We start from the raw sequence: 25,244 nt of genomic DNA on the forward strand, positions 1-25,244 counted from the left end.
TTTCTAACAGGTGCACTGGTGCTCCAGGCCTAAGGCCTCAATTTGAGAACAACATTCCCTCTGACATCCCAAAAGATTTCAGAGATGGGCAAATCTGAAATACGTTTGAAGCTTCAGACCCAGGCAAAGAAGCAGCAGACTAAAGCCAGTGATGAAATGGGCAGGGAAAGGTTGTTCTCTCCCACCTGGGAAAAAACTCCTGCCCGTTCAATCAGTGACTTCTAGGTCAGAACCGTGACAGAAACTTTTCATTACAAGAAAATTCAATAACCAGCACCAGTCAGAAGCACTTTCAATGACTGCTTAAAAAAAAAAAAAAAAAAGCCAAATACCAAAAAAGCCAAAACAAAAAAAACAAAAAAAAAACCCTAACGTGTCATGACCCAGGATGAATTAAAACTCTAGCTAGAGACCCATTAGACAATGCTGCTTTCATGTTATATTTGTTTTTAGGTACTCAAGACTTGCAGTTCCTCTCAGAAACCCTACAAGGGAAGTTTCCATGTGAAAAGGGAGTACATGATGTGTGTAAAAGCTAAAGCTTATACATTTGTACACACAGTATATCTTTATACAAGCATATATCTTTATAGCTTTATATATATATATTCATGTGTATTATACATACATATATATATACATACATATATATATATATATATGTATATATATATATTTATGTATCTTTACCTCACTCCCGGTTTTTTGGACTCTAACATGAGTGTTATTTATGTGCATGGATGTCAACCATGAAGAACATTCTTCTCAGACTACTCCTTTAGGGTACCCAGGCCCCAACTCCAGCCAGTCTAACGTAACTAGTCTGATACTGACTTGGTATTTTTAAAAATAATCTAAGTGAGTTTTTTCATGTTTATTTATTTTTGAGCGAGTGCAAGCAGGGGAGGGGCAAACAGAGGGGGACAGAAGATCCAAAGCAGGCTCTGAGCTGACGGGGGCTCGAACTCACCAACCGCAAGATCATGACCTGAGCTGAAGTCCGACACTAAACCAACTGAGCCACCCAGGGGCCCCTCCAGGTGATTCTAACATAGGGCAGGCACTGACAAACATTATTACTAATTAAGTGCTCCCGTGAATGGCTGTTTGGTGACATCTTCTCTGGTTACAGATTAATTATATTCTCACAACTTACATATATTCTGCATATTCATACTGAAAATTAAATTACCCCTTACATTTGTAGCCAACAAAGTAGTTTCCCGTGTATTGTCATATTTGATTCTTATTAGAATCAGAGGCTGGGTAATTATCACTAACCTGATTTTTCAGACTGGGAAATGGAGGCTGAAAGAGAATAAGGACTGCCCTAAGTAAGGCTGGGACTAGAACCTCTGCCTTCTGACTTCTCTTTTAGAGCTCTATGCCCACCTCCCTTTACAAGATGGAATCCTCAAATACACACCTGAAAGCTGGCAGAAAAGTTTCGTGGGCTCGTGATGAGGTTCAGAACCTGCTACCCCAAAATATAATGTCTTGGCATAGTGAATATTTTTAGCTGAAGGAATTTGAGAAATGGCAGGTGCAGTAAGGACTCCCTGACCTTGTCCTTCTTCTCTGAAGCAGGTCATAAGACCGTCATGAGAGAGTGCTGTCCTCATAACTGGCGGAAAGGAGCATCCTTATCTCCAAGATGGAAGGACGCCAAGAAGAATCTGAGGGAATGGGCCTCCTCAGTTTACTTAGCTCAGACCCTTTGCCCTATCACATTTTCCCACTTCACCAAACCTGGTATAAAAACCAATCAGGTTAGGGCGCCTGGGTAGCTCAGTCGGTTGAACGTCCGACTTCGGCTCAGGTCATGATCTTGCCCTCTGTGAGTTCCAGCCCCGCATCAGGCTCTATGCTGACAGCTCAGAACCTGGAGCGTGCTTCTGATTCTGTGTCTCCCTCTCTCTCTGCCCCTCCCCCACTCATGCGCTGTCTCTCTCTCTCAAAAATAAATATACATTAAGAAAAATTTTTAAAAATCAGGTTAACCATTTCTTCAGGTCTTCATTTCTTTATGAAGTCTATATTCAATAAATGTGTATGCTTTTCTCTTATTAATCTTTCTTTCATCAGTCTAATTTATGAAGTCCCAACTGGAGAACCTAAGTGGGTAGAGGGACTGACTACACCTGTCAAGAAATCCTTAGAGGGTGTTTTCCTCCCTGAAGTAGAAATTCTAAAAGGAGGTTTCCCTTCCCTGGGGATCTGGTGCCTAGTACCTGCCAGAAACCTGGAAAACCTGACAGAAAGCTGCCTTTGTTTTTAAGTTTTTATTTATTTATTGTTGAGAGAGAGAGAGAGAGAGAGAGAGAGAAAGATGGAGAGAGAGAATCCCACACAGTGCTGAGCCTGACATGGGGCTCGAACTCACGAACCAGATCATGACCTGAGCTGAAATCAAGAGTCAGAGGCTTATAACCAACTGAGCCACTCAGGCGTCCCAAAAAAGGAGTCTTGACATCAGGAAATATGGTCTTGGAATTCCCAGGGTCTTCAGAAAATCACTGTCTCAGACCAGGCTGAGCCATGTTCAGGGCTTGGCTGGTCAACCGCCCAAACTACAGCCTGCAGACCTTGGGCATGAGGGGCACCGTGTCTCCGGATGGAACACTGTCAAGCCCACTCCACACAGCAGGAGCCACTCGGCTTCGTCAGCTTTCTCAAGGATCGGATACTTTGCTACGTATATACCGACCACGGACCTTTCTTGAATGCCCCCTAATATTTTTAATTTTCAAGATTACAGGAAACCTTCTAAAGGAGCACTGGTACTCCAGCCCAACTGACAATTCCATTTGTTGTCTAAGCAGTGCATTTACATTTATTTTCACCCACTTTAGTCCTCTACTGCTGTTGCACTAATTAGAGTATCTTAAAACGTGCAGTTCTTTATTCCCAAACCTTATCACTCAGACATCGTTTCTGGTTTCTTTGAATTCAAAAAGTTCTGATCATTTAATCTGGGGAAAACAGTACAAAGGATATCCCATCTCCTTCCCTCTGAACAAATTATTCAGATGAAAGAGATCTTTTTTAGACTGTTGTGTGTGATTTATCGTACTTTAAAGCCAGGTGTAAGTTAAAAAAAAAAATGCACTCTCTGGATAACCATCCAGTGCATAGTGGATCATAAAGAAGTACAGGTAGTTGACATACCTCCCAGCAGGAAGCAGTAGGTTTCCAAGGTGAGGAAGTCAGGCAGAGGGTCCTCCTAAGGTCTCAGGTCTTTGCTAAGAGCCACAAGAGAGAAGCCACCGTCTGCTCCCCCAGGAAGACCAGCGATCTGCCTTCTCAGAAGACAGCGTGTTTAGCATGTATTACGTGCCAGGGACAGAAAGAATGGCCCCGTGGTTTCTATCAACCATCCATGACAACTAGGATCATTACCTATAAGCTACCAAGAAAACTCACATGAATGAATGAATTTATTTTAAGGTCACGCTGTAACAAGTAGGCTTTTCAGCAAAATTATGCATTTTTAGATAAGCATAATTTGGACCTAAATTATGATAGCTTCATTTAACCCTTCAAAACAGGACAAGAAGGAAAGCAGCACTGCTGGTAGGCAGCCAAAGAAATTGCAGCCAAGTCAGGGACGAAAGAAAGCCTCTGACATACTGCCACCTAGCGGACGCCGTCCCGCATTGACAAGCCTGGGATGCCGCAGCCAGGCTCTGCAGATTTGAAATTGCTGTCGCCCCCGCTCCAAAGTCTGAAAACAATAGAGATGAGGAGATTTCACAACATGTTTTAATCTTCTCATTGTGGTATTTTCCTATTTAGACTGCAAAACTCAGTTTCATCTTTGCTGTCGGAGTACGTCTGAACAGACAGGAAAACAACCGATACAAAAAAAAAATTTTTTTAATTTCGACTTTTATTTCACTCATAGAGAAATGTTGTGATTTCACAATTTCTCCTCCAGGAAAGAAAGCGCACAAAGGATCGATGTGATTGTGTAACTGTGGTCTCTAGGATTGCTTCTTTTCAGCTTCTCCCGAGCTCAAGAGCCAAGAAGCACCCAACCCAGAGTGTGGCGGGGTAAATTTGAAGAGTACGGAGGACCGTGTCTTCAATCTGATGCAACAGGCTCTTTCAGACATCTTCTAACATATTTTAGGGTGTTTCGCCAAACCTGGGGAGGTGGGAGACATCCCAGAACTGGCTCGATCTTGACAAAGCCACTTAGGAGAGATTACACTCCAGAAGAATAAATACAAATACCTATGAGTATTTTCAACTCCTTTGGGTAGTTAGGAGGATTTTGCTCCAGGTAATTTAAACATTTACAGCAAATGTTCAGCCCGTCTTTGAAAACTCAGTTGGACGACTGCCCCAAACAAGACTTTGAGAACATTCCAATCCGACAGTGAATGTTATCAAGTTGGTCTTATTTGCTTGATAGCAGTGTTTTATTATCTTACAAAATGATACAAGGAGATTTCAGCTCCCACCGGAGGACATTCCTAGCTTTAAAGATTCCCGGAAAAGGTCAAGTTGCTGGAGGCTGGGCGTCTCGGACTGAAAAATCCCACCTGTGCATTGTGCTGTGAATTGTGCGATCCGTGTGGTGCCTGTCAGTCAGAGCACAGAAGAAGCAATTTGTACGGCCAGATGCCTCGGAAACCACTGGCACCAGCTCGTAGCTGGGGTCTCAGGTGGCTGCCTCCCTCTGCAGTACCAGCAGCAGCTGCAGGGACATCTGGCTGGTTGAACAAGGATTTAACACCCCGTTTGCCAGATATAATACAGGGTTCATACACTTGTTAACATATGTAATGCGTTCGTTTTAACATCTTAATGATACCCTTCATGTAATTCTTCTCCAACCTAGTTACAAGAATGGTGTATTCATCAGCCGAGTTAGCACATGAATACCACACATGGGTTGTTTCTGAAAATGAATAGGTTTCCTATTCCTGCAGAGAAGTCCTGCAGACTTCCGCCTCGCCTCGTGAAGCGCTCAGAGATCCATCCCCTTGGTGCCACCAAGTACAGCTGCCTTCCTTCAAGCTTTCCTCCTTTCTCATCAGGATTAGGAGAACAGCTTCCTACCTCTCTGCCAGGCTCTTGCTTTCCTCCAACTGATCTCTGCTGCTGGAGCAATCCTAAAGTACACGGAGGAGTATGTTCCCTCTCTGAACATCCCCCCGGGTGCTGCGCACGGACGTCGGGGGCAAGCCCACAGGCCTCACCTGGGCTTACAAGGTCCCGTACGATGTCCTGGTGACGGCTCTGCGCTCTCTTGCTACTCCTCCCCGGGGCCCCCAGACCCCACCTCTGAGGCCACTCGGGACACCACCGGTGCCAGCCATGCAGAACTACTTCCGATCGGTCTCCACCGCGAGCATCCTGCCCTCCCTTCCATACAGACCTTGTCTCCAAGGGCTCTCCCAGAGAGACACGGCTTACTGTCTTATCAATAGCTCTTTATCCGTAAGGGTTTTATCGTCCATGTATTCTTGGTTTACAAGGTACAGAAAGAATACCCAGCTGTTGTGCACCAGCTAAAGAGACAGAATTAGGACGGTGTCTCAGCCTCTTGCTTTCAACCCCCCCCCCCCTAAAGCTCACACCGACCTTCTAATCCACAGGATATGGGAGAACACGTTATACGCACCTGGATGGTGCTGGGGGCCCCTTAGTTCCTTTGAACTGTCAGTGGTAACAACAGTCCAAAGATAGCCTCGAAGCAAAGAGCTTTAAGAGGAGGATCCCTTGAGTGTTGTCGCCTAAATACACGTTATGAAGGGTACGGCACAGCCCGTGTTCCTCACCCTTCAGGTCCCAGGACAATGGGAGAGGAGCACGGGGGAGGGGGAAGGGCAGCTCTTGACCATCCCCACTGGGGACAAGGGGAGGAGGACCGGTGAGGGGGACAGGTACACGGGGCGTTGGGCTCACCAATCCTGAAAGGAAGGGCCGTCTCTGATGTATTTGTAATTCTACATTTTGATCCCCCAGATTACTTATTTCTTAATATAAACTACTGATTTACAAAATTCACCCAGGGCCAAAGTTTACTCAACACGGATTCTATCCACAGCCCACAGCCCCGGCACCCCACCTCTTAACCGCCTCATTTGTTTGCCTCCTAACTAAATCAGCCACCGCCGTCCCCGTGACCACCTCTGGAAATTCTCAGCGAAGAACTTTACCAAGATGTGGGCTGGTCTCCTCCTCCCACCCGAGGACAGTCAGCGGGGGCTTGTTTCTCCCGAAAGAAATCCGCTGATTGGAAAAGACACATCTTTGCAAACAGATAATGCTCTCTCCCCACCAAAGGGCTGGCGAAGAGCGTGCCCTTGTTTTCCTAAAAGAGAGTGATGCTTTCCTGGCAGCGCACTGGCTATGCTGGGAATAGAAAATTAGTTTTTATTGTTTAACCTTCATGGCTTAAATGAGGAAGCTTCTGCTACAGTTAAAGGTCCCCTAGGGTTTTCATAAAGTTGCCTTATGACAGCAATATTAGTCTTCATAAAGAGCCCAATTTCAAAATGTCTTGCACTATGGTACTCGTTTACAAAGTTTAATCGAAGGGCCTGGCAGAGTAACTGCTGTGTAGCGTCTTGGGCCAACCCTGCTATTTACCATGTCTCCGCTTTCCTCTGCCACTCGAAACAATAATGCCACCTTAACGCTGGCAGAGCTTTGACATTCACTGAGCCTCGTGTCCTCAGAAGAAGGCGAACCCACACAGACCCTCCCCAAAGTATCAGAGGGCTAGGAATGCGACTCCGGGGGGCACAGAGGTCCCGGGCCAGCCACTGCGGACAAATAAGGCCAGGGAGGAAGGGGCGGGGTGGCCAGTCAAGGTCCTCCAGCCTCAAGGTCCTTTAACGTGTTCACGCCCCAAAGGTCGAAACTCCTCTCTGCAAGATGCAGGATAAGCATCAGGCTCAGGAGTGACTCCCGGCCCTTTGCGAATCTTCCTGAGCATGCGTAATGTGGCCAGCTTCTGGCAACATCAAACAACTAGCCATCTGATGACACTAAGAGCAGGGATGAGCAGAGCTCACTCGTTCATTAAACTGGTTCTTCCTTCCACTGGGCACCTACTGTGTGCCTGTCACTGGGGAGGGAAACTAAACATCACACAGCCCCATCCTTGGCAAGTGCACGCCATGCTCCTGCGATGGATGTACTGAATGACAGGGGTGAATAACGAGGCCCTGGGCGAGCACAGGAGAAGCTCCTAACCCAAAGGTGGGCAGGCGGGCATCAGTAGGGGCCTGCTTTAGCAAGTAAGGACTGTGCTGAAATTTGAAAGACAATCAGAGAACTAACTACACAAGAAAGGCCTGGAATAGCATGTAAAAGACTAGGCGCGAACACCCATCTTTCATTCATCCATCCATCCGTTCCACAAAGTTTACTGATGGCCGCTAGGGGCCAGGCATCCTGTGCGGTGCTGAGGATGCTGTGTTTCTGGGAGAGATACCATCTGTGCCCTCACTTGCCTTGGATCACAGCAGAGAAGTAGAGTGGGGAAGGGCACAGCTAGGTTAGGGGGCTTCTAGCATTTTACTGTGGCGGGGCCTCTGAGCACAGGCTGAGCACAGAGTGATGGGACGGCATACAAGATAATGAGGCTGGAGAGGCAGGGGTGAGAATGAGGTTTCCAGAACATAAAAGAGTTTGTGTTATGTGTCCAGCAGCTCAGACTTTATCCTGTTGGTTTTAGGGGTCCTGTAGGACTACAGGATGGGGTGGCCACTTGCAGTGACCCAGGCAAGAAACAATGACAGCGACACAGGGGTTAAGGTGACAACAACAGTGACTGGGTGGAGAGAAGTCACTGAAGGTTTTGTAAGGAGGCAGAACCCACAGGATGGGGGCGAGACGAAGAGTTGGTAATGGAGAGTGTAAGACCATCTTCTGGCTTGTGGTTGGGGTGATGGAGATGATGGTCTGGTCCTTCACCATGAAAGGGTTCGATGAGATAAGAAGCAGGTACAGACACTGAGAGGAAGAGTTCCAGAGTCCTCCAAAACTTTCTGATGAATATGAGCCTCATGCTTTAGAGTTATTATCATTTTTACTCCTCTCACCACCACCACCATCACCACCCAAGGTTCTCAAAAGGTAAAGATTAGGGGCGAGGGAAGCACCCTAGTGATGAGGAAGCTAGGTGCAAACAAAACTCTCTCGGACCCGAAATCTCAAAAAGTTCAGGCAAACCTGTGTCGAATCATTTTGGCTACAGACTGCTCTCTGCGACTTTCAAAACCCACCTTTTCCACCACACAGACTTGCTCCTACTTCTCAAATATAGTCACTTAAATTCACCAAAGGCTTCCCTGTACCCCAGTGGCTCTCACCTCTTCTTAGGATGCTATCCTGGTCCCAGGTGCTATCTCCGTTCCCACCCTGAAGCCTTCTTTTAAAGACAGGCCAGCCCTTTCCAGGGGGGGATTTCTGAAATCACAAAGTCTACTCCTGAACTACCAACGCTTCTCATTTATTTTTTTAAACAAGGTCCCCAAGTGATTCTTAAGATCAGGCAGGTTTGGGAGACTGTTCTAGGGAACATCATTCTCTCCACTTCCACAGGTTATATTTCCCCCAGGATGAGCCACTTTGGGGGAGCAACCCAACCTATCCTTTGCCATTTCCCCTTCTAGCCAAGGACCCTCAGTTTTATTCACTTCTAAAACTATAGCTCAAGAGACCAAGCCACAAAATGAGATGCTGTCTTCCAGGCATGTCTTTCCTTACCAACTCCAAATATCTTTTCTTCCATCCTAGGGTACTTCTAGCACAAAGATAGACCCACCTCTGCTGGTGCCACTCACTGTTATTTCCTCTTGCAAACTCTTCTACCTTTTGCCCTGGGTCTCCCTGAGATTGAGCACACCATAGCCAATAGCCTATTGCTGGCTACAAGGCAGTAGATGACCTTGGTTTTGTAGGAAAATTCTGTGGGTCTTACTTCGGCTTTCCCATAACAACAGCTTTCATAAATGCTAGATATGATTGGGGTCGATGGAATTGCAGTTCCCAAAACTGTTATGGTGTAGATGAAATCCCATTGGAAAACCACTACATGACTAACATCTTGATTTGGGAACACCAGTGCCCCCAAGCCCCAAGTTTCCTTGTGGGTTTACAAGAAATTTTCTTGGGATACATACATACTCATATACCAAGGCAAAGCGATAATGAATGGGGTTTAATTTTTCCCCTTGCGTTTGTTATGTGTGTATTTCACGAAAAAACCAATTGAGATATAATGGCTATATAACAACCGTCATGATTACAACTTCATAAATATTTAAGATCTACTCAAATTTTAATTGATTTCTTATGTACTTTAATTTTAAAAGTGCAAATAGTCTTCTTATAATAATTGACATAGGAATTCTAAAGGATCACCTCTCTATTTGGAGAAAACAACCATTTAATCTGATAAACTTTTTGGCTTTAATGTTCTTGAATCCATAAAATCCACTAAAAACTGTGCAGATGACAGTCAAGGTTCATTCAAAGATCACAGATGTGGAGCTGTATATGCCTAAACAAACCTTTGAAAGTTCCTCCATAAGATGCATGCTGTTAAATCTACTTTTAAATTTCTCTCTCTCCTGAAATCCAGATAATCCTAAAGTACTTTAACTTTTAGAAAATGAAATCTCAGTCATTCAAATTTTTCATAGATTTATGTAACAAAGTCAACTCTGCTCATAGAGTGAGCCCACTCCTGCCTAAACAGGGTTTAGTGAGTATGGGAGGCTGGTCACTGTCCCTTAGAATGAAGCCTCTCCTCTTCCCAGTTATGGGAAACCCCCTTCCACAAGCCTGGGTGCAAATGGCAACTCAGCTAGAGACGATACGGTACAGCCTCCCTTGCAGCAAGATGTGGTCGTATAAGTCCCAGCCAACAGGATGCTGCTAGAAGTGACGGCATATAAGCTCCCAGGGACCACATGTGCTTTCTCTCTCTCCCTGGAAATATCAACAAATGGAAAAGCCAACCTGGACCAAGAGATGGCAGGTATGGAAGGTACCAGCTGAGGATGGGGGAGCCTCCCTGCTAGCCCTGGACTGCTCACCCGGATTATTGCACAAACTTCTGTCTTACTGAGTTATTGAGTGAGGGTCCTCTTTGTTACAACAATGTAGACTGTGCTACATAACAATGAATATTTCCTTAGGGATCAAAGCACTGAAAATCCATGGGTACACCATTCTTTTTTTTAGGTTGATTTATTTATTTTGAGAGAGAGAGAGAGAGAGAGAGAGATCATGAGCAGGGGAGGGCCAGAGAGACAGGGAGAGAGAGAATCACAAGCAGGCTTCGCACTGTTTAGCACAGAGCCCGAGCCAGGGCTCAGTCTCACAAACCATGAGATCATGGCCTGAGCTAAAACCAAGAGTCGCACGCTCAACCAACTGAACCACTCAGGCACTCCGAGGGTACACTGTTCTTCATATGAGGAGACAGTTTTATTTACACTGTGAATCTTATAGGAGATGAGACCAAATATGCACTGATACTCAGGGAATAAGTAAGAATTCCAGGTAAGAATTAATTGTTCAATAATGGTGGTTCTGGTTTTACTCCCCATTTTCCACTAAGCTTTTGGAAGCTCAAAGTGGCCCAGTCAGTTGAGCGTCCCACTCCAGTTCAGGTCACGATCTCAGAGCTTGTGAGTTCGAGCCCCACGATGGGCTCTGTGCTGACAGCTCAGAGCCTGGAGCGTGCTTCTGATTCTGTGTCTCCCTCTCTCTGCCCTTCCCCTGCTCATAGTCTGTCTGTCTGTCTCTCTCTCTCTCAAAAATAAATAAACATTAAAAAAAAGAATATGCCAACAAGATAGTTTATTGGTAGTCATTACCATCTTTGGCTTTTCTGCAATGAAATTAGAGAGTTTTATAAAATGATACTTAAATAAGCCAGAGCCGTGTTTTCAGTTCACATTACAGGCCTGCCTCTAGGTAGTTTATAAGCTATGGAAAGGCAGAAACCTGAGGAAAGCATGTCTAAAGGAAGAAGCCTGGACGGAGATAATTTTCAACAAAAATTATCTGTATTACTGTATCTGTGTTGGAGCCTTATAGCCCCTGGCTATAATATTAATAATTATCCATTATAACATTGGTTAAGACATCAGATAAATGAGAACCAGGCTACTAACACTGTGGCTTTATGAGTTGGTCGATGACCCATGTTTATTTAAAAATCTTAGCTCAGAGTTCCAGAAGTCATTTATCATTTATTTGTTCTTTTCCTTCATTCTTGAGACTACATTATGTGTGACGTAGTCAAAGGTGAGCAAAAGAGCTGCACTTCTTGTCCTGATGGAGCCTGCACCGTCGTTCCATGACCTCTAAACACTTCTGATTATATGGCTTTTTGGGGGAAAATGTCTTAATGCTCCCAAACACGGATATTTATTAATGTAAGTATTAAATAAAATAGTCCTGTATATTAGGTACATTATAGAATAGTCACAAAAATGATTTAAAAGCTAGTATTAAAAAATCCATATACAAGTAGGGGGCGCCCGGGTGGCTCAGTTAAGCGTCCAACTCTTGATTTCGCTCTCCGCTCATGATCTCGTCTCGGATCAAGCCCCACACTGGGCTCCATGCTGAGCAAGGAGTCTACTTAAGATTCTCTCTCCCTCTCTCTCTGAACCTCTCCCCCACTCATGCACACGCTCTCTCTCTCTCTCTCTCTCTCTCTCTCTCAAAATAAATAAATAAATATTTAAAAAGAAACCTTAAAATAAATAAATAAATAAATAAAGTCATATATGTGTAAATCTTCATGTTGCCTTCCCACATCGGGGGGTGGGGGGGGGGGAGAGGGGTTATCTTGAATGCACTGAACAGCCCACATTAATCTCTCTCCTCCATATCATTCTTTCAAATACTTTTCAAAGTAAGTTTCGGGATGGTTTTTCACAAACAGGTACTCAATGGGAAATCAACAACTGGACATACTAAAATCGAAAGCCAAGGGGCGCCTGGGTGGCTCAGTCAGTTAAGTGGTGACTTCGGCTCAGGTCACGATCTCGCGGTGAGTTCGAGCCCCGCGTCAGGCTCTGTGCTGACTGCTCAGAGCTTGGAGCCTGTTTCAGATTCTGTGTCTCCCTCTCTCTCTGCCCCTCCCCCGTTCATGCTCTGTCTCTCTGTGTCTCAAAAATAAATAAATGTTAAAAAAAAAAATTAAAAAAAATAAAATAAAATCGAAAGCCAAGCCACAGCCCTGAGTGCTCAGAATGTACATTTAGTGCATACACACGTGGTTTTCCACGGGGACCGGCCGGGAGACCTAAGGACCAAGGGCTCCCCGCTCAGGCCCGAGCTCACCACTCCACTCCTCAGGCCGGCAGAGGCCAGAAAGGCTGCCAAAGCTGGAAACAAGAATTGCTTTATAAATTGGACACCATATTTGTACTAGTGTTTTCTTTATTGTCATAGACTGTTATGATAGACTTTGTAAATTGTGGTTGGTAGGGCTGGATCGCTAAGAGGCTTTCAGAGTTCTGTGCTAAAGGGGAAAAAAAGCCAAGAAAGCCCAGCCACAAACAAAAAAAAAGGGAGAAAAACAGCATTACTTGTCTGACCAAAGACAGGCTAGGTAAACACCGCTTTTGCACACATATAATGTAATATTGTGCTTATGTCTAGCATTTGTTACCACTGGATGGGTTGATCTTTCAATAATGATTGCAGCCTCACATGTAATTTTCTTTTACGGGTTCACTCAATATCTGTGTTAGAACTAAAACTGAGACACAGACCTACTTATGGACGCCTGATGCCTCCATTCTATTTTCAGCATCGGCAAGAGAAGTGAGAAGTCTGATTATTTTGGCAGGATGTGGAGAATGTCATATTAACCAATAATCTTCATCAAAGGATAACACAGCCGGCAAATCACTATTTGGCGAAAGTAAGAGAAGGCTAAGTCTTGGGGTACAGGAGAAGTTATGGCAAAGTGCCCAGCACGGTATGTGCACTTAATAAACGTGGCTTGATTCTTTTTTTTTTTTTAATTTATTTTTGAGACAGAGCGTGAGCGGGGGAGGGGCAGAGAGAAAGGGAGACACAGAATCCGAGGCAGGCTCCCGGCTCTGAGCGGTCAGCACAGAGCCCGATGCGGGGCTCGAACCCACAGACTGTGAGATCACGACCTGAGCCGAAGTCGGACGCTCAACCGACGGAGCCACCCGGGCGCCCCAAACATGGCTTGATTCTAATCATACGGTATGGAGAACACCCATCTCCTTCCTAAACAGTCTCTTGTCTGGGGGAAGAAATGGCATTTTCCACCTCCAAACACACATTGGTATGTTATGACGGCTCCTTACTCTTTAAAAAGGATTGTCTGTGTGTAGTGTTACTACCCATGAATAATGGGTAAAACCTTATAGCACAGCAACAAAAAATGCGCTATTAACAACAAAGTTCTACTCATCCTCTGAGTCATACTAATCTGTAAATACAATGCAAACTGTGTGCCTTTCATAAGAAGAGTTGATCATTCTTGTCTGCCCACAAATCTTTCTCCTTTGGCTTGCCAGCTACTGAAGTGCTAAGATGAGTTTTACTTATTTGGAACGAGGCACCATGTCTCCAACAGGCTCCTAAAGTAGTGAAAATTCTGCCATTGTTGCTCATTTTAAGTACAGACTGGCTTGTCCTACTATCTAGGCAGTCACTTGGAAAGCTCAAAGGAAATGGGACAGTGAACAGGTAAGTTCTGAGGGGGCAGCTGGGGGCGGAAAAGTCCACCGGAGCTGCGGAAGGCGTGGGACTGCCAGAAAGTAGAGAGTAGCCATTGGCCACCCAGTACTCTCTCCAGCTGGGATTTGTTTTCACCTTGGACATGAAGTAAGGCTATCACTTTTCAAAAATAGTAAACAAATCCTCCCAGGACTAGTTTTGAATAATTCAAACGATGCCCACTTATTTAAAACAATGTTATATTATACTAAATTGAATACACACATGCACACCTCCAGTAAGGTCTACTTTAAGGTGTTTGGTCTCTTTCTCAGGTCAGGACTTTGCATAGTTACGTCTTTACCTTGTAAATACCCACGTAGAGTCTTCTACTTTAATCTCCATAAGCTTTGCCCATGGCTTGCTAAGTTTATTTTTAGGGCTCTTTAAAAATTACAAATGGAATCTTTCATTTGTATTTTCTTTGTCTTTCCTTTTTTTTTTTTTAAAGATTTTAATTTTTGAGCAATCTCCACATCCAATGTGGGGCTTGAACCTGCAACCCCAAGATCAAGAATCACACGCTCCACTGACTGAGCCAGCCAGGCACTTTTATATTTTCTAATTCTCCTGTTTTGTGTTTTCTAATTCTTGTTTGAAATAGGGACAGCTAGTGATTATTACTTATTAATTTTTACAAACTGATTTATTTGGCTTGCAGCCTTTTGGTCCTTTTGAATTTTCCCAAGTATACAATCAGCATATGCAAATTTTGCCTTTTCCATATCTGTGTGTGTATATTCACATATGCTTTCTGATTGCATTCTCTTGTATAATTACATTAGCTAGTATTCTGAACAATGTTAAATAATGCGGGGACACTAGGCATCTTTGTTGTGTCCTAAGAAAATGTTTCTGTTTTTCATCATTAGCTACCTTTTAGTTTGAGGTATTTAGAAAAACATCAAGAATCCATCTGGTTCTGTTTTCTAATGGATTTTAAGCATCAGAAATAAATGCGAAATTTTGTCAATCACTTCTTAGTATCTACGAGATGCTAATGTTTTTCTCTTTTGACTGGTTAAGATGAACCACACTTGCATTCTCCTAAATAAATGTTAATGCTATCTGTTCTTCTTTTTTTTTTAATTGTTTTTTAAATGTTTCTTTATTTTTGAGAGACAGAAAGAGACAGAGTGCAAGCGGGAGAGGGGCAGAGAGAGAGGGAGACACAGAATCTGAAACAGGTTCCAGGCTCTGAGCTGTCAGCACAGAGCCCGATGCAGGGCTCGAACTCACAAACCATGAGATCATGACCCGAGCCAAAGTCGGACGCTTAACTGACTGAGCCACCCAGGTGCCCGTATCTGCTCTTCCTAATATTTTTTATTTTCAAAATTATCATGGCTGATCTCATTCTTCCAGGAAAACAAAACAAAACAAAACAAAACAAAACAAAACAACCTAAGGATAATTTTTAAGAATGAGGACACCTGTGAAATTAAAAGCTTATCTCTTCATTGTAAGGAGTTACAATATAAGTCAGTTCACACACAAAATAAGGAGACAACCACTTACCTAAGCAGAATTACCTTAATTAGGGTTCGGTTTTTAACCCCTCGTACATGTAAATCATTGTTTATAGATAGTTTGCTCAACATTGGGGAGGTAGGATAAAAAGCAAGCCAATGAAAACAAAACATAAAATGAAACAAAAATATGAACAGACTAACTCTGAAAGTAAGATGCAAACAGAATCTATAAAGATCATGTTTAATTTTTTTTCTTCCTTTCTTTTTCTTTCTTTTTTCTTTTCTTTCTGATGCATGAAATAATGATGTAAGTTGGAAACTGGTGGTATCTTAGATTTGACAAAATACCGCAAATATCAGCTTTATGGGTCACACAAAACAGCTTCATCTCCCTACTTCTAGCTCTGATACACTTTTTTCTAAAAATGCTATTACTAGGGGCGTGTGGGTGGCTCAGTCATTTGAGCACCCGACTCTTGATTTCATCTCAGGTCACGATCCCAGGGTCGTGGGATCGAGACCTGCGTCAGGCTCTCAGGCTCTGCGCTGACAGCATGGAGCCTGCTTGGAATTCTCTCTCTCCCTCTCTCTTTGCCCCTCCCCAGCTTGCATACACGTGTGCACACACTTTCTCTCTCTCTCTCAAAATAAATAAATAAACATTAAAAAAATGCTATTACTCTATTGGAGTTTTTAAAAAATAAACCAAATTAAAATTCAATTTAGATTTAAGGAGTTTGAGATCTTCAGGATTTACTCGAAGATGATCAGAAATAGACCAGGGAGCTGCAAACTAGAGACTGGGATATATGGGTACATGTAAGAATCCACACAGATGTGCAGGCTAGAATTCACTGGAGTCACTGGGTTCTCCCCAGTTTTTGGTGGAGTCAGTCCGTAAAATAATTCCAAGGCTGCAAAATTCTCGAGTGACTCTATTCAGAGAAGTAGGGCGCACAGTTATGACAGTTCTGACAGCGTTTCTCACTTAGAGCTGTCGATGTAAGAGAAGTCACTGGTCTTCCCCAACCCCATCTCCTCCCTTCGCACCCAGCTCTCCCAGAAAAAGAGAAAATGGACGCAGTTTCCACCTTGGGCGCCACATCAACTCCTGTTCTGTTCGCTTTACCTCCTCACCCCAGATGACAACAGTGGACCAGTTACAAGCATTTTTAACAGAGTCCTGCATCAACAGATGTGGACCAGGAGAGTCTGCCAATACAAAACCAAATGTAAAGGCAACAGCAGCAAGTCCTATACGCTGAGGGAAAGGTTTCCAGGGCGGGGAATTCACACTAGCAAACTGACCCATGGACCACCACAAGCTATCTTTGCTCTCCTTCAATGTATGAATTTAAATGCCTCCTCTTAGAAAAGAAAAGGAAAGGAAAGAAAGGACAGGAAAGGGACGAGTCTGTGCATGAAAGTCTCTGGTCACTATAACAAGCCACTAACAGCTTCAAAAGAATTCTGCTCGTCTCTTAAAAACCATTCTCTTTAGCTCTTTCACAAATGATGAAAATGAAAAGGAACAAAGTCAACAGCACTTAGCCAGTATTAATTTTCAGCAATAGCAGGGTCAGTGCAGGCCCTTGACTCAGATCCTCATATGGACTCACCTTTTGTACAGCTGCCCGGAAGGCCTGTTTAATGCTCTTACACGAATCAGGTATTAATTTTGTGTCTTGACTCTCCAGAGTTGTGTCTTGCAAATCTGCGTTTTCGTGGAGTTTGAAAATTCTATTAATGCAGTGAGTGTCATCTTCCGATATTCTATTAGGATCCATCTGAGGGGAGAAGAAAAAAGACAGGATACGGAGAAATTATCTTCGATCGTTCTGCTATTTAATAAAGTGTGGCTGACTTCAGGACACAAAATTCACTCTTGCAAGAGTCTTTATGTCCCCAACAATTAATAATTAATACAATCACCCTCGGTGTTGGTGAAACATTGACTTCTAATTCATTTTTATGAGTAGCTATGATTCACAACACAAGTACACACGTGTGATTCATGGGGAAATTATTAAAATTGTCTGGCAATGAAAGTCCTCATAGAAGGAAGGAGCATCAAGGAAAATCACACGTGGTCAGTGCAGGTAGAGAAGTTTTGGTCTGTAAGTCATACACAGCATTGCTAGATGGGATGATGAAACCCACTAGGATATTCAAAGCACGAAGCTTACAAAACCGGGCAAAATTAACACCATCTTTAGCCACCATGTTTGGCCTTTCTCCGTAATCAATGTATATTTTTTAATCAGCCAAGGAAGGAGGGAGAAATCCATTGCCCAAAACCTAAAGCCAGAAGCAAATTTCCCTTTTGGTTGAAACTCTCATCGATCTTTCTTCACCTGGAGTAGTACGTTTGTCAGGGGGTGTATCCCATGGGATAAGGAGGGCTGCTTGGGGCGAACGGGCTGTATGGACAGATGCTGGGGAGGGGACATGCTAAAATTTCTATAATGTGAGGGACTGTCCCTCCCAAAATATCCATCCCCCTTGAATTGTTAGCTGGTTTCCTGTCTAAACAGTTCTTCGAGTATTACTCTTCTCTTGAAATTGTCTCCTCCTGGGGCTCTGACGAGCCTTTGTAGTGGTTTCAGCTGCCAGGTAAAGGGTAGAGAGAATTAGCCATCAGTTGTGTAAATAACACTTGCTTAATTTATTGTCCTCTTCTTTCAAAAATTCAAGGTGCCTCATGAGCATTTGCTTATTAATAGGTATAGACTGGATGAAAAAAAGGAAGAATTATAGAAGTTTATAATATGAGCTCCATCAATTAATACCAGGTCTCTCATTGCCTGATTTACCTTTTTTAAAGTAATCAAAAAGATGTGCAGGTTTACTAACCAACCATCAGACATAAACTAGAAAATACTCTCTCCATATCTGAGATTCTCAAATGAAATAATAAGCCTTCAACAAATGTGCACCCACTAATACAAATTTTATTATTTCAGTCTTGCATATATAATAAGATTATCTATAATCCTGGGAGAGGTGTCATTCATGAAGCAAAACTATTTGCAATCCATATTTATTTTTCATATTTTCTTTAGAGGTGCTGGGGTGGCTCAGCCGGTTAGGCGTCCGACTTCGGCTCAGGTCACAATCTCGAAGTTTGTGAGTTTGAGCCCCACGTGGGGCTCTGTGCTGACAGCTCCGAGCCTGAAGCCTGCTTGGGATTCTGTGTCTCTCCCTCTCTCTCTGCCCCTCCCCTGCTCACACTTTGTCTCCAAAGTAAACATTAAAAACAATTAAAGTAATTAGTACAGATCAGAATATGTCAGTTTTTATATAAGGAAAGCTTTTCAATCGCACTTTTTTTAAAAAGCTCACTCATGCCGATCAGTTTCCCACAAAATCAGAGACGCCTGGGCAGCTGATGTGAAGGGTCACTCGGTTGAGACCTCAAGAAAGAAGAATGATGCCAAGACCTAGTTGGCTCGCCACCAGAAAGTCGCTGAGCTACAGGAACAGGGCGGTGTTAGCGGGGAAACGCCTGGGGAGCCTAAAACTGGTTGAGCTCCAGACCTGCTGACCAACTAAGTGCCATCACACAGAAGCCGCAGTGAGGGATGCTGCCTCCACTTCAAGTCCAGTCCAAACACCTGTAGCTTCACGGGCTCTCCTGGAGCTCGTTAGAAATGCAGAATCTCAGGTCCCTGGCACGCTGCCTGGGGATCTGCCTCCTAACTAGACCCCAGGCCCTCTCGACGTACGTGAACGTTTGACCAGAAATGCTTTCAAATACCAAACGTGCAAATACAGATGTTCTGCTATTAAAATGTCCCAAAATTTCTCGGACACGAATTTTTTTTTTTTTTTTTTTTTTTTTTTTTTTTTTACAAGTCATTCCGGCTGGTACAAAAATATTGTGACAGTAATAATGGTTAATGATTCGGTGCAAAGAAATGTAACACAAAGATTTTGTTCCCTCTCTCTGAGCAAGTCTCCACACCCAGGTGCCACCCTCAGCCAATGGAACCCACATCCCTCAGGGTAAGAGCCAACTGGCTCTCTCTGCAAGGGCTTCGAATGTTCAGCTGAGAACCACGGTTCAGAAGGTAACACAAGAGCTAAAACATAGATCAAAGCGATCAATTGTTTTCCCAAAAGAAGTGACGAAAGCATGGCATCGTTCATTTTGATAGAGTCATTTATTTTGTTTACTTCAGTTTAGAGCGTATGTTAGGAATGTCTTGTTCCTGGGTCTTGTAGCCCTCCCTTCCCAGAAATGGAGACCAGGAGAAAAGAGAGGAGTTGGGGCGTGGGGGTGGGCTAACCACACACACCAGTGAGGGTCTCTGGTCTGGAGTCTCTGTGCTGGAAAGACTGCTAGCAAGGGGCGGGATTGGTGCCCAGAGCTGGACACCCCAGGGCTCATCCAGTGGCTCTAGCAACCACTCTCTTACCCCACACCCTCTCTCCAGACACCATGGTCTGGATAGAGAATTTGCGCGACTACATAAAAAGTGCTACTTTTTAGCCTAGTTTAGCTACTCCTTAGCTGACTTACATATTTGCAAATTTCTAGCATCCTGAATCATTTGAAAAGCTTCTCAGCAAACGAAACATGCCAGGCACTGGGCTAGATGCTGCTGATAATGTAGTGAGCACAACAGGCAGTCTTTACCTTCTTGAACTTAACTACACTCAACAAAGGAACACAGAAGCTCATCCAAAAAAAAAAAAAAATCACAGTGAACTGGGTTACAAATGAATTCATTATACCTAGAAATGTCTGAACACATTATATAAATCTTGAATATCTGATTTAAGAGACTTATAAATGCATTTACCAGATAATGTAGTTCATATGAAGTGAGACTCTTTAAAAAAAAAAAAAACTTGCTAGAAATGTAATCATTTGTAGGGTTAAATGAGGCAGGATGCTTGACATTTGTGCTACTTTGTTATCTGTTTTTTCAAACAGGCGCCTGCACACCTCGACATCAGAGTTGCGGTAGGGATTGCTCCCTTGTTTGGGTAACAAACAGCCAGGGAGGTTGGTGTGCACACTGGGGTTTGGGGGAAGGAGTTAAAAGGGCAACAGAGATTGCGTTTTCTGAAAAGCTTATCTTGTAGCTAACCTCCAAACTTTGAATATGGTTATGTGGATTAAAAGAAGAGAAACAAAACGCACATAAATTTTACAAGCAACTTTTTGCAAGGTTTTCTTCTTCTCCTTCTTCTTCTCCTTCTTCTTCTTCTTCGCAAACCAAAGTATGAATACTATGTGGTAAATATATAGCACAAACCACATGCTATTTTTTTCTTTGGCAACGTTGGTAGAGGAAAAGCCAATCTAGTCTAGATCTAGTGCTTTTTTTTTTATTTTCAATCTGGGCACAGGCAATCTGCAAACATCCAGGAGGCTGATTCATTTTTAACTATTCAATCATGAGTTGAGAATGGAAAAAACTTTTTAAACTCACTGTAATTTTTACACTCTTCTGGGCATTCTTCTCAAATGCATTTAAGGGCACCTGGGTGGCTCAGTCAGTTGAGCGTCCCTACTCTTGATTTCAGTTCAGGTCATGATCTCGTGGTTGTAAGACTGAGCCCCTCATCAGGCTCAGTGCCGGCATGGAACCTGCTTAAGATTCTCTCTCTCTCCCTCTGCTCCTCCCCGCAACCCCCCCCCCCACACACGTGCGCGAACTCTCTCTTTCACTTTCTCTCTCAAAATAAAATAAATACATAAAAAATAAAAATAAAAATAAATGCATTTAAAACTAAATTCTACTTTTTTTTTTCTTGAGGAATTGCATAGCTACCCTGTCCCCACTTTAAACAAAAACAATAAAACTGGCTCCTTCTCATTTTTTACTGTAAACTGTAAACATGTTACTTGACACAAAATGATTTCATTCTAATTCAGAGGTATTCAGAAACCCCAAGTCGTTGACACCCCCAACTTTAGTGGAAATAAAAAAAAAATCTCTTATTTGGTACCAAGTTCTAACCTAAAGGACCTGATAAGAGTAAACGTGTTAAATCAGTGACGGGTCAAACGGAGTCTATTCTCTTAGCTAGAACTTTGAAAGAAGGCCTCAGGCACACATAAAAGTAGGAAGAATTGTAGAATGGACTCCACAAACCCATCACCCAGCTTCAACAATTATCAACCCATGGCCAATCTTTTTTCGTCTGTAGGAAACCACTTCTCTACCCCTAAAGCTCCCCACTTATTATTTTGAAGCACATTCCGGACATCTTAGCACTTCACTTGTAACTATTTCAGAATGTATCTCTAAATAATCAGGACTCCTTTAGGTATCAGAGGTAGATACTATAACTCAGTAACTTCTTTCCTAAAGAAGATGCCCCTTTAAAAATGCAGTACAGGGGTGACTGGGTGGCTCAGTCAGTTGAGAGTTAGACTTTGGTTTGGGTCATGATCTCACAGTTCCTGAGTTCAAGCCCTGCATCAGGCTCACTGCTGTCAGCACAGAGACTGCTTCAGATCCTCTGTCCCCTCTCTCCTTGACCCTCCCCCACTCGTGTTCTCTCTCTCTCTCAAAAATAAATAAACATTTTTTAAAATGCAGTACAAAACGGGGTCCAGAGTAATGGTTAATATATTTTGCATAAGTCTTTAAAAAACCCCAATCTTTATGGCATTTAGGAAAACTGTACTTATGAAATCTGATGACATTAAATCTCCAAAATGAAAATTTTCTAGCTGGCCTTACTAATTTGCATGGTTTTGTTGTTGTTGTTTTGTTTTGTTTTGGGAAAAATGGGGTTGAGAATTTCACTATCACCCATGTAATATCAAGACTGCTAAGTTATAATGAGCGATCATCAGACAGACCCTTTGGCCTGTCCAGACCATTGCCATTCTTACAGAAGCAGGACACTCTTTTGTACATGGCCACACCCATCCATGGCTCCCGCCAATCTGAGCTGTTGCTGGTGCCTGAGCTCATTCATTGCCTACTGTTCTCTCAATGCTTAACACTCACTTCACCATTACTGCTACGAAAATGCCATGTCCCTAAGGTGATAGAGAAGATAAAAAGTAGTAGACAACTTGTGCAGTCCCATCCTTTTTCTGAATCGTGCTGTCGTGTTTGACTAAGAATTTTAAGTCTTTTGTTAATAGGTCTCTCTAATGCCTGGCACCACGTGATGCACACAGTAGGTGGAGATTGTATGCTGAATTAAGGATTCTTAACACACACTCCACAGCATTTAATAGTCTCATCTGCAGTGTAGGTACTCAATATATACAGATTTTACATGTGGGGGTGGCGGGAGAATGGGAAAATGGGTCATTCTCCACTGTAGCATACTCTGATGAAAGAAAAAGCATTTTCCATCACTTCCCTATAGGTGGGTGTAATCTTTATAGCAAAAGTTGTGGGCTTTTTTTTTTTTTTAAGAAACAAATATCTTAATAGGTAAAGATTACTTGTATTAATATACAAATACAAGTGTCCTCAAGTATGGCTCATCGTATCTCCACCTTTGTTTTAGTAGGTAAATCAAACTAGCTCTATAAAACACAAAACAGTGGATAATGAATATTAAACAAAAATCCCAGGATTACAAATAATGGAGTTCAAGACTCTGGCACATGTCAAAACCCATACACTCCAAGCAATGCCATGTTTTGATGCGTCCCATTTGGTTTGGTAATCACCTTTGAATCTGAAAACCAATGAAGTCCAAACCCAACTCTCTTTTCCCATAAAAAAAAAAAAAAAAAAAAAAAAAATTGCACAGTCAGCCCTCCACTTCCTCTGAGAAAGAGTTCACAGCACCAGACAAGAACATTTGAATGAATCCAACCAACTGCACTGCAATTTCCAAGAAAACACAAGAGCATAAACCACCAGAAAGCATAATATTACAGATTTACCCCTTCCTTTCTACTATCTTTCACTGCAGTTCCCAGCCGTCTTTCTCATCTTTTAGAAGTTTAGTTGTCTGCTGGATTGTAGCGAGGCTGTATCAGGGGTGAGAACCTCACTACCATCACGCACCCCTGGCTTCCTTCTGCCGCCCACCTTAACGGGAAGGCACGTGGTGCTCCACTCTTCGTGCCCCCAGGCGCGAGCGGAGCCCGGGTCCTGCCACCAGGCTTCTCCGCCCATCTGGCGCCTTGGGCATCCCCCCCGGGGTGCTCCAGCGGCTGCCTGCGGTGCAAGCACCGCGACCTTCCGCTCTGCGCTCCCTTCCAGCCGAGCGGCCCGGAGCACACCTGCAAAGCAGCCAGCGCCGGGAACCAACCCCTCCAGGTGGTGGGCGGGAAGGGACAGGGTTGCGCTCATACCCCCCCGCCCCCGCCCCAAGTGGACGTAAGTCAATCCTTAGCTCCTAGTGAGAAATGCAAGGATTTGGGGTTGGGGTGGGTGGGGAGTGTGCAATCATCCATTAGAGGTTAGCAGCCAATGCTGCGTCGCGGGGGAAATTCAAACGCACCAGGTCGGGACGAGCGAGCCCACGCTCCGCTCCCCGCGGGGCCCAGGCGGGCGCGGAGACCCGAGGCCCGCGCGCCCGGCCCCGCGCCAGGCTGGCCCCCAGCGGGGCGCACCCTCTTTAGAGTCCCTTTCCCCGCCGGAACTTGCAAGGTCTGGGGAGCCGAGCCGACCGCCAGCCTCAGTTTCCCACCTGCGCGGAACGGACGAGGTGGGCGGGCCCCCGGGGAGGCGGGCACTCACCTGCGCTCTGAAGTAGAGGAACAGGGCGACGCTACAGACCACCTGGCCCAGCCCCAGTCCCAGGAAGGCCACGAACATGGAGCGCGAGGCGGCGGCGGGCGGGTGCGGCGCGGGCGGCGCGGGCGGCGGCGGGGCGTGCAGGGGGCCCTCGTGCGGGGCGCCGGGGCCGCCGCCGCCCATCTCCTCCGAGCCGCGCAGGTACTTGGTGTAGTCTCGGCTGGCGCGGCGCATGGCGCTCGGCCCGCTGGCTGCGGCGCTCGCCTCCCTCGCTGGCTCCCTCCCTGGCTCCTCGGCCCGCGACCGAGCCTAAAGACGGCGCGGAGCCGGCGCGGGGCCAGGCGGGCCTCGACGTGCGGCGCTCAGAGCCGGGCGCTGCTCGGGGGGCGCGCGGGCGAGCGGGCTGGGCGCCCGGCTACCCCAACTCTTATAAACCGCTGGCGAGGGCTGGCCCCGGGAGCCAATCAGCCCCGGGCGAGGCTGCCTCTTCCACTCCCACCTCTGGCTCCCCTTCCTTCCTTTCTCCCTCCCTCGCTTTCTTACTCGCACTGAATGGCCTCCTCCCCATCACACCCTGAGAGCATAAGGCTGTGGGTTGCTCCGGCGGTGCCGGACGCCCCTCGCCCATCCGCAGCTGCCCCTCAGGGCCGGGCCAGATGCAGATAGTGCCTCAGTTAAGGATAGAGGATAAGGTGACATCACACACATTGCTCTGGCAGTTAGCATCCCTGAGCTTCAGTTTCTGCTAGAGGATGTAGAAAGTTGGACTTGGTGATCTCTGAAGTCCCTTCCCCCTCCGCTCACCCCAAAAGAAATTCACTAAGGAATATCCTTGAGGATCCTGAGGGTAGAGCCTCTATCATGCTTCCAAATATAGGTTCCGAATTATTTTGGCAGCCTTAGAAAACCAGAGCTCCCGTCCCAGATCCCTGCTTCTGCACCCTCAAAAAGTGGTTTTGAGTAAGGCACGTTTTGAATGTGGGAGCAGAGAGCCTACAGGCACCGAGCCTGGCCTACACAAGGGAACCAGTGCGGAGAGAAGGGTAGGATCCAGTGCGCCTCGTATACAGGACCATGTATTACATTTCCACAGGGTTCGGCGCATGCCATTCCTACCGCGCGGTGGTTATTTCCCTCCTTCAGCACCCTGAAGGTAAGAGAGGCAGACAGCAAGATGTAAGGAACCCCGGGAGAGCTAATCCACCTGTGCCTCGGGAAAGATGAATGTTACACAAGGTTGAAGGTGTCGTTACATGTTAGTTTCATTGCTCAAGAAGACTTCCCAGGGTTTTTGTAAAAGCCCCTATTTGGAATTGGGCGCCTTGGTGAGAAAATGAAAATATGGACTAGA

General features: G+C 44.8%; 1 protein-coding gene across 1 annotated transcript in view; it reads right to left on the minus strand.

Annotated features, from left to right (window-relative positions):
- Positions 1 to 24,332, minus strand: part of TNFSF11 (TNF superfamily member 11) — a 32,470-nt gene extending 8,138 nt beyond the window's left edge. Inside the window, exons 1-2 of the mRNA XM_047823601.1 lie at positions 23,897 to 24,332; positions 16,841 to 17,008 (exon numbers count right to left, since the gene is read on the minus strand). Coding sequence (XP_047679557.1) covers positions 16,841 to 17,008; positions 23,897 to 24,127 — 399 coding nt within the window. The 5' untranslated portion in view covers positions 24,128 to 24,332. The remainder of the gene's footprint in view (positions 1 to 16,840; positions 17,009 to 23,896) is intronic.
- Between the last annotated feature and the right edge of the window lie 912 nt (positions 24,333 to 25,244).

The sequence above is a fragment of the Prionailurus viverrinus genome, chromosome A1, assembly GCF_022837055.1.
Source record: "Prionailurus viverrinus isolate Anna chromosome A1, UM_Priviv_1.0, whole genome shotgun sequence".
NCBI classification, from domain to species: Eukaryota; Metazoa; Chordata; class Mammalia; order Carnivora; family Felidae; genus Prionailurus; species Prionailurus viverrinus.